The sequence below is a fragment of the Musa acuminata genome, chromosome BXJ1-3, assembly GCF_036884655.1.
Source record: "Musa acuminata AAA Group cultivar baxijiao chromosome BXJ1-3, Cavendish_Baxijiao_AAA, whole genome shotgun sequence".
Lineage (NCBI taxonomy): Eukaryota > Viridiplantae > Streptophyta > Magnoliopsida > Zingiberales > Musaceae > Musa > Musa acuminata.
The window spans coordinates 41,249,369-41,259,708 of record NC_088329.1 but is presented as its reverse complement, the minus strand read 5'-3'; the positions used below and the strand labels follow the sequence as shown (position 1 = coordinate 41,259,708).

The window sequence follows — 10,340 nt, the reverse complement described above, 5'->3', positions numbered from 1 at the left end:
GGCGACCCGTCATCCGGACCCGAACCGAGCCGCGTCAACCCCGAGGCCACGGCTAAGAAGTTGTTTACACCAACAAAAATAATCATTCCTAATGATCTTATTGGTCTTGATATGTAGGAAGGCTTTTTCTTATGTATTTATATGATTCAAATCATTGATTGATTTATGTTATAAAGTTAGTTGGTTGGGGAAGAAGTGTATTTATATGAGTCTAATGTTGTCCATTTTTGAATCTTGATAAATGTTTCTAACATCAAAATATAGTTAAGAGATGCCTCCTATGCATTAGAGATAAGAAGATGTTTACGTTGGATGTTTTGGATTTTTTTGTCTTAAGATGAGATACATTATTATGTTAAGGCCCTTCCGATAGTTTAGATACCTTTGTCTTGTATTGATGCATCGCGTATGAGATAACTCAACTCGTTAAGTTATATCGAACGCTTCGAGTATTTTTAGCCTAGGTAATGTGTTCGCTTAGGATGAAAACATTCAATGGAGCTTAACTAAGTGAAGTGTCTTATACATGTGATACTTATGGCCAAGAGAGGCATTTGAAGTACCCAATGTATCTTAATCGGGTGAAGTGTCTCTTGCACATAATGCATTCTCTAAGACAAAAACATCCAAAATGTCTAACAATATCTTTTGTGAGATTTATCTGCCTAGAACAAAAATATCTTTTGCATAACATCTGACTCATCCTAACGAGACAAGACATGTGCTTGTGTCTAATTCGTCCTCCAAAACCAAACATTCAAAGCACCTTGTAACTAGTTTTTTTAATGTAAATTATAACTATCAAGATCACAAAACAAAATAGACAATATACTTTTACATGGATAAACTATGAGATAATTGATATTGCAAATATAAATGAGCATTAGGAACTATAGTTACAGAGTAAACACAATGAGGGCATGACGCTTTAGATATGATTACTTCAAACGTAATCAAATCCGAGAAAACGATCTAACTCGAAGAACTCCACCCCATCAAATTGACGATCAAAATTAAATTAACAACACTTGAGTTCTAAATGAGGGATTCGATTGTGGTAACAATGCTCAACCTATAAAAATTTAAATTATAGATGCTAAACTAAAGATTTGATGTATCGAAGTATATTGTTCGATTGTATATATGATATGTATCGGTTCGACAAAGAATCAACACATATTAGTACAGCTCAGTGTATCATGTGACGATACGCACGATATAGTTATGTACATATCATACCATTAGTTGATGATCGGTATATGAGTCCAGACCGATAATACTATTCACCATCATAAATTTTACATAAAAAACACTTAATATTACAAACTTAATAAAATATGAAGTGTCATAGAAATCTAGTCAAATAACACTTGTCCGTCCATAAAAGACTGACATTTATGATATATTTTCTTTGGATCCTCTCCTTCTTATGGATACACTAAATACCAAATTTGATATTTAATTATTTATTTAATAAAGGATGGCTCTCGAGTCTTGCTTTCACACCCCAAAGATATGCATGACATCGTGATACAGACACTCGTCGTGGCACAACTCGCACCGCATGTTATAGCAAATCCATGAGGTTTTGACCAACGCCAAAGTAAACAAAAGCCGGCATGTATAAGCAAAATCTTCCATGCATTGTGTGCATGGGATGGGGACAAGCAAGCACTGGAATGGCATCTCCATCTCTATGCCTCCACCTCCACTTGATGGCACCAAATAGAAAACTGAGACCCCCTCTCAAGCATTATGAAGCCGCCCTTGTCTTTACTGATGTTTCCAAGCACAGATGGGATGAGGAAAAGGACAGACATTTTGGAAAGAAATGCTAAACATAATACACTTGTGTTTCACAAAATATTGTAATCCACAGGGCCTCACCTCACCACTGCAAGCCACATGATGTCCTAATTGTCAACTGTACAAGAAGCATCTAGTCTTATCTTTTGCAACCATCAATTATTAGATGTGTTTTCTTTTAGAAAACATCAGGGAGACACATTTAGTTATGATTAAGAAGAGGAAGAAGAAGAAGAAGAAGATTCCATGGCACTGCTGGTGATTGAATTTACTGTGCAAAAGGATCATTGGATATGGATGGTCATGAGACGTCTGCTTGGCTACAGCTGGATGATAGTGAGGTAGCATCTTGGCGTCTACTGGTGTGGAGCAATGAGGCAAAGCTATTGTAGTCCTGTTGTGACCATCACAGATTGCCGTGAGCCCCAAACCTTATCTCGTCCTTGAGGAGGAGGAGGAGGAGGAGGAAGAAGAAGAAGAAGAAGAGCATCCCTGAATCAATGAACCAGGTCAAAGGGTGGTCCACATGCTCGTTACAAGAAGTATGTGTTGTGGGGAATACCACCAAAAGGGACTCCCATCGCCGGTGGACGTTTCTCAGAGACTGCAAAATGAGTCGAGGAAGAGTGCTCACAGGTCTTGGACTGGTTTAGGTGTCTCTTCAATTCAACTCGACCGCATAAGAGATAAATGGTACGATGCGTGAGGTTCCTGCCAACACAAAGTTTGATGAAGGATATTGTATACATACAATCTTATAATTTTAAACAAAGAATGCACACCAAAACATAATATAATAAGATACCTGCCATGCCGGTGTCTTCATGATTTGAGATTCCATGCCCTTTTTCAAGTTAGGGGTTCTCTTTGTACTCCAGCATGCCCCCATATTTAAATTTGATGCAGCAAACTTCAATCTGAATTTGCTTGTCAACATAAGCATGTGAGCCAAAACATGTAAAAGTTTTGTAGTATTCCTCTCCTCTCTTTCTTTTTACATTATTAGCACAATTTGATCATCGGGTGCCAATATTAACTTAAGGGCTGTTGGGGTCCAATCCATCTGCACTGGCAGAGAGAGATAGATGATACCTAATTCTCCAATTCTTAGGGTTATGTCTCTGCACCTTATCTTCCAGTTTCTAGGGTTATGCCTCCCCTCCTACTCAAGGCATGGACAGGAACATGGCATGCAACAATTTTAATTAGGCCGTTACTCAGTTGTCGTACTCCCCCTTCTTCCTATGAAGAAGGAACCACAGTGGGTCATTTATAGACATCTAGCTCAAAAGGATTTCCACTCTTCGATTCATACTAATCCACAGGCTACACTTTAGTTGGGTCCTTAAGTGGCACAGAGAGCAAAGTGCTATAGCTTTTCGTTCAGAAAAGGAAGGTGTGGGAGGCCCAAGACATGATGGCATTTGACCTTAGCAAGAATAAGGAAGAAAGAAAAAGTTCAAAGTGATGAATCCACTAATTATAGGATCCTTGTTGGATTGAGAATGCCACTTCGTCCCCACAACACCCAAGTGATCATGTTCTCACTCTTTGTTATGAAAGTGGAGCCTGTCATCAAACCGTGCATCATTTAAGTGCTACAATTTGAAGAAGGAAGATTGGCCACCGTAGTTAGAAGTTAATTCTTCCACGACGTGTCTCACTTGTTTCCACCCAAATGTCATCTAATGGAATCGTACAAAATATTAGGTCAAGTGGAAATAAAGATGAGGAAACAAACAGTTCAAATTAAACATATCAGCAGTTAAAAGATGCTGGTGAATAAAGGTGAAGTGAAAACAAGAATTTATCATCTGAAAGAAGTCAATGAAGCCCTATTAAGGCAATTACGAGATGGTCCATAATCTTCCAATTTTTTAGTCTTAACTGAATTTGCTATAACACTCTTCTATAAGAGTGATGTTACCAATCTAGTGAAACTACAGTTGTTCATCAACATATAAGTACTACAGTTTATGATTTTAACCTATGTATCATAGCATCAACGAAAAAAATTTATGCATGACAATAAACCATGCTAAAATTACAGTGTTGCCAAACTTTATAACCAGGAACTTCTAAAGGAATAAGGGATCTCTAGTTTACTTTTTGCATAGAGGAATAGGAATTGATCTGATTTAGGGGTCGGCAAAAAGTTGTGCCGATCATAAATTTTTGCCGACCCCTAAATCATCACTGGCTACTGCTGAATCTTCCACCATTATGGAGCCTGTAGGCCCTAAGCATTGTCAGCACTACCACTTGTCACTACCAAGACAAAAGTTTTTGGAGAAAGAAGACAACCCAAAAGTTAATATTGACAATGGACAAACATTTATGGCACACGTCCAAGTAGTTGAAATCCAGGGAGAAAAAGGAGCTGGTTGAGGACGAGAGAAAAAACAAGTAACAAGTCCAAGACATAACTAGATTGACAAAACGTTGTCCCCACTGTTTTAAATAAAAGGGGAATTCTTTGAATCTGATACCTCATTAGTAGGACCAACCAATCTTGAACTGTTCTCTGAATTGACGTCTTCAAAAAGCTGAAGAATGATATAATGCAGCGAGGCAACAAACAGTACCTGTCATTAAATGAAACATTTTGAAAATGATCGATGAATTAATGGCTTCACCAACATATGCATGAATTCCATTAAGACAATAAAACAACGTGAATTGTTTATGTAATTTAAGAGGTGTGCTCACCAACAGCCAATAGAAGATCTGAGGCCACAAAACCATGTTATCGTTGCAGATGTAATTCTGATATCAAATTGTTATCTTCCCAAAGATAGTGTAGCCAAGTTCACTGCAACTCAATGATCCCAAGAGGAGATAACAATGATCAATAAATGATAGAGGAGACAGGCAAGATCTATTCCTAGGTGCTATTGATTTCTGCCAAATATTGTTTAGCAGAATAGAAGAGATCATTGATTTAATGATCTGTTCCTAAATATGAACATGTGATGAGTTCAGTGATTTGTTTGCTTATAAAACGAAGTTCTTGAAGATATCCAATGTTCTAGAGAGAATTGTTAGTAGAATAGTTCTCCAAAAATCTCTCACATTCATTTATGAAATACCTGAACACATCACCTTGAAAATTGTGTTGTCAGATGAGAACAATTTTCTGATGTCAACATTTTAAGTTAGCATCTAACATCATCACAGAAGGATGCTTGACAGCACAAATATAGTCCAAGAGAGACCAATTTGCGGATCAAACAGAACTTCAACATATTATCAAACTCACATCAATCGATCAACAATTGTTGCTTGGTTGTTGCCCATGTCAATTCAGACATGTCAAGGACATTAAAAATAAAGATAACGAGTTGATTCAGTGTAGAACTTATCGAGTTTAGTGTTTCTTAGAAGGATCACGATTTTTCAGGTTCAAAGTCATCAAGATTTTAAAATAAAGAAGATGAATGGATTCGGCTAAATATGGATCACATATTTAAAACTCAACATATCTCAAAGAAAAACAAATTTTGATTGATCAATCCTGTTTCACTACAAGAACAAAAGAGGAAGACTGGACTAGATTCCAATAAAATTTCACATACCCTCAACTCTCAAAGGAAAGAACTCCTTGAAATATCATATTCTGAAAAAATTTATTGCTCCATTTTAACATTAAGAAATAACTATGACTGTAGAGAGGATTAGTAAAAGCCGCATAAATCTAAGGTCTACAAAGAACTCTAATTACATGGCGAGGACACAATATCATAGAGATGGTCAATTGAGAAAGCGTAAAAATGTGTCACTGCATCACTGTCATAGCATCCTTTACCAGTCACATATGGTGATCACTGGAAGAGCTTATCTTCCAACAACCTTCCTATGAGGAAAAAATGAACAGATACATTGTTCTGAAAGAAATCACTTTTTGTGGTCCATATGCAGCATATACACTTGTTATTGCTGTAACCATCACATGGTATAACAGTAGGACAAGAGGAAATTATGCATCCTATATACATCACCATGCATCACTTTACGTGGACGTAGAATAACACCTGATTACAAACAACCTTTTACTTTTCAGGTTCAAGTATCATCACATCAGCAAGTGGTATGGATGACCAACCATGAACATGGACAGTTCAATATTAACATCAAGAATGTATACAGCAATTAAATAGTTGCAGGATTCTTTTTATGGACACTTCTTGGGAGAACTTCTGTTTGATTGATGATTTAATATGTATACACAAATGTATATATATAGAAATTAATATATGATTAGATAGATTGTCTATCTGTTGCTCTTACGCATTAGATATTAATTAATGAAAATTTTTAAAAAATTAGCTTCATTTATTACTTCTTAACAATAGTGTATCAACATAACATAGATTCGATTTTATAATTGTGTTGTACCAAGTGGTAACAGTATGTGCCGATCCAAGCTGGGATCGGTATGGATATGAATTCCAATATTTTTAACCATGACCTAGAATAATTTTCTCTTTTTTTTTTATGATTGGAATAGGATGCTAGTTATTCATTGTGATGTATAACTGTCTATGTTAACATCATAAATAAATTTCAAAATTTGAAATATATGGTACCGTATATGTAAAAAGATCTCTTGCCAAATTTCTGATGTATGACAGCCTAAATTAAGGACTTAACACATCAGCATATTTCTATCATGTCATGCCGGTATCTGTATCTCTATCTTTGTTCCACATATGTCAAAGGAGAGTCCTCTGAACTCGTAATTTTTTTCATACAAAGATGAGCACTAAATTATGATTTGAATGAGCAATCAATAAGTCCAGCTCCAAAGTGACAGGAATAGGAGATAGTTTTGCTCAGGACAACCTCAAGTATATACATGTAGTTAGAGATTCACATTGGGGGATGCTAAACATATACAAGCTCAATAGTTGACTTAGTCTACATGAAACTTGCGCTGAAAATTCAGCCAATCAATTTTCACCCACAATATCATCATCAAAAATTATATGCATAGGACTAGAGTGAATTCTTATTAATTTTTTGCTGGGCATTCATTAAGGACCTATCAGATGAGGATGAAAATTCTCCGTGACCTAAAATGAAAGACAGCAAAAACTTTGTGTTCAAGATTTCAAGTAGATTATCCTAGATTTACCATGTGAAGCATTAGATTCCAATCGATCAAAGTTGACATTTTTTGCCTTAGCCACAAATTTTTACCACAAAGCTCTTTTGCCCTGCCCTTGATTAGAGTCATTCACATAAAACTTCTACTTTCTTTAACTTGTTCGGCCTGACACTCTGCTCCTCGTCAAGTCTGCTCTTCTGAAATTTTAAGAAGGTTAAAGGAAATAGACTATATAAAACTATGAAAGCATTGCTCATGGCAGGTTAGTCCATTGAACTACCCTAACCAGATTAGAACCTTTTTTCGGTTAATATCTCTGGAAAGATAACCGGGCACCAAAATGATCATGTAGATGATTGCAATGAGATATAAGAAAAAGAAAAAGTGCCATCTTGGCTTTGTAAAAGCAACCAGTGAAGGAAAACTAATCAAGGTTTCTGCAAAAAAAAAAAAAAAAAGTCTACTTTTCCCCCCTTATGAACAGCTCGATGATGAGTATACAAAGAACGCTGCTTAAACGATTATAAACATATAAGAAAAAAGAAAAAAAGAACGAAAAAATGGTAGTTTAAAAAAATCTATAATCTCATCATTTCAATCACACGAAAGCTAACTGCGTATCAAACGATCGGTGCAGCCCATCAAGCAGAACACAGAGACCCAGTTCCGGATACTACATGTCTGAAACCAAGATGAGAGTGAGATAAAGTTCTTCAGACATACCTACGACAAGCATCAGATGATGTTGACGATGATGATGACAGAAGCAAGAGGAGAAGCGAGAAGACGACGGTTTGGGTTTCAGGACCATGGAAGGGTTTGGGAGGAAGGATGAAAATTATTGCGCCCAATATTGAGCCTCGCTATCATTTCCCTGCTTAGATGAGAGTAAGATCAAGATGAGAGTAGGATCAAGATCTTCAGACATACCTACGACAAGCATCAGATGATGTCGACGATGATGATGACAGAAGCAAGAGGAGAAGCGAGAAGAGGGTTTTAGGACCATCGAAGGGTTTGGGAGGAACGATGAAAACGACCCGTTAATGGGCCTTATTGGGCCCAATACTGAGCCTCGCTATCATTTCCCTGCTTTGATGGGACCCACCGAAAGATCCCGTCCATGGGCCTAATAATGGGCTCTCTCCATGAAGCCTATTAAATCAAAAACCGTATTGGACCCATTCCCCTACCTTGATGGGGCCTACTTCTGTGGCGCAGTGACTCGGACGAACCTGGCATTGGTAAAGGAAAGTAGCTTATTTTCTGAAGTTGATGTAATTACTTATTCATCTCTGAGAGTTCGTGACAGATGATATCGTAACAGTTATATTTCGTAACAGTTGGGAGATCAAAATCAGATCAACCAACCGCAACATCAAAATATTTCCCCCTTCCAAACTTGATCAGAATACTTCCCCCTTCCAATCTTGATCGGCTATGGCACCGCTGCAGTACATGCACACACGCAAAGATACAGAGAGAGAGCGAGAGAGAGAGAGGATGTGCGGGTTAGGGCACGCCACATGCATGCACGGGTGCTGAGCTGTACCTTCCCGTGGATTCCCCATTGACCGTCACAAGTGCAGTGGATATGGGTGATTCCCATATCGTTTTCGATTGGACGCTTGTCGGGCGTGTGCTCGCTGATGCAGCTGTTTGCTGTTGTTGGGGGCGCAGCCGAGCGGACCTCGCGGGTGATAGGTGCGGATCGGGTGCCGGCATCGGAACAGGGAGTCGCGGTTCGATTACTCACCTCGTCAGCGATTGACGTGGCTGATGGCCGCGCACCAATGACGTTTCTCCAATCGTATTATGTAATGGTGATTGTGGACCGAGGTGGATATCCGATCCCGTTCGAATCCCGTTGGTAGCCCGTTCACACCCCTTCGTGTTCGGCTGCCCTATAAATGAATGACGATGGCAACGGAAGGGGGTGTACGAAGCTCGGTCCTTGCCTGCTATGGCCCGGAACAAGGTGAAGCTGGCATGGATCGTCAACGACGCCACCCGCCGCGCCACCCTGAAGAAGCGGCGCAAGGGGCTGATAAAGAAGGTGCGGGAGCTGAGCATCCTGTGCGGCGTGGAGGCGTGCGTGGTGGTGTACACGCCGCACGAAAACCAGCCGGTGGCGTGGCCGTCCCTCCAGGAGGCTGTGCAGATGATGGCGCGATTCAAGAGCATGCCGGAGATCGAACGCAGCCGGAAGATGGTCAACCAGGAGGCCTTCCTCCACCAGCGGATCGCCAAGCTTCTGGAGCAGCTCCGCAGGCAGCAGCGCGAGAACCGGGAGATCGAGATGACATGGCTGACGTGGGAGGGGTTCCATGGCCGCAGCTTCGACGACCTGGACGTGGAGGATGCCTCCGCCCTCGCCTGGTCGGTGGAGACCAAGCTGAAGGAGGTCAGCGACAGGAGAGAGGAGCTCCTCAAGCGGCTGGCCATGGCCCCTCCGCCACCACCCATGCCAGTGGTTCCCGCGGCCACTGTCACGGGGATGATGCCGCTGCCGATGGAGAGGATCAACACGGTGAACCAGGGCCATGCAGCGGAGGGAAGCCAGAGGCTGAACTGGCTCATGGACATAATGAGCCCGTGGTCGGAGGAGGGGCAGATGTACGTGGATCCCATCAGCTCATGGCCGGACTCGTTGTTCCCTTGAGATCTCAGATGAGCTTGCATGGCGAAGATCTAATAATCTCCTTTGTCCTATGTCCACTAGTTTGTCTGCGCACTTCCTTTCTTCCCCAAAGATCTATGGGGCCTTCTCTTGCTCTTCATGCACTCTCCACCGTGCCATCCTAGTGTTGGATGTTGGTGGTAAAGCTCGCTAGTCAATACATATACATCATTTGTGTGTGAACTTGTGTCTTTTCTTCTTTCTCGTGAATAAAAATAAAATTATTATATTTATGTGTAGCTACATCACTTTATTATCTCGCATGTTTACATAGTGGCATGTGATCTCCCTAAAAAAAATTATAGTTTCTCAACATTCATACATAACAATAATTCGATCTTCACGAATAAATCTTACGAGACACTATCATCCTGAAAAGCATCACTTAGTAACATCGACTTGTGTCAATGATTTGATTGTCTTTTACGTGTAACGTCATAAATTAAACAATTTTTCTATAAATTTTTTTTATATTTTATATGTTTATTAATTTTTTTAAAAAAATAATGTTTTAAATTAAATTTTTTTTAAATGTTTTTTTTCAAAAAATTATCTATTTTATTATTAGTTTTTATCTATTATAGTGTTTTCATTTGGTTCATATATAATATTTTTTAATAATGTTTGTATTATTTTATTAATATATTGAAAACATTGTAAATGATGTCATATCATATTTTTTGTTTGATTATCATTACCTATATATCATTATAATATCATATTTTAAGTTTATAATTAGTTTGATTG

The 10,340-nt window shown here is 39.0% G+C and overlaps 1 protein-coding gene and 1 long non-coding RNA gene across 5 annotated transcripts; one reads left to right on the top strand and one right to left on the bottom strand.

The window, feature by feature from the left end:
* Nucleotides 1-1,510: 1,510 nt before the first annotated feature.
* LOC108952278 (uncharacterized) lies at nucleotides 1,511-7,909 on the bottom strand. Of its 4 annotated transcripts, none has more exons than XR_010494319.1 (5): nucleotides 7,637-7,909; nucleotides 4,516-7,110; nucleotides 2,612-4,391; nucleotides 2,369-2,517; nucleotides 1,511-2,298 (listed from the first exon to the last, which is right to left on the bottom strand). It is a non-coding gene; the product is annotated as an uncharacterized LOC108952278 (long non-coding RNA). The 4 variants fall into 4 exon arrangements; XR_010494321.1 differs by having other exon boundaries at nucleotides 1,514-2,298; nucleotides 2,612-2,723; nucleotides 4,296-4,391; nucleotides 4,516-7,909; XR_001977001.2 differs by having other exon boundaries at nucleotides 1,516-2,298; nucleotides 4,516-4,618.
* A 967-nt stretch (nucleotides 7,910-8,876) lies between these two features.
* On the top strand, nucleotides 8,877-9,575 carry LOC135638932 (agamous-like MADS-box protein AGL80). Its single transcript, XM_065152539.1, has one exon. It carries the CDS (start codon nucleotides 8,877-8,879, stop codon nucleotides 9,573-9,575), a length of 699 nt encoding a protein of 232 aa, XP_065008611.1.
* The last annotated feature ends 765 nt before the right edge of the window (nucleotides 9,576-10,340 follow it).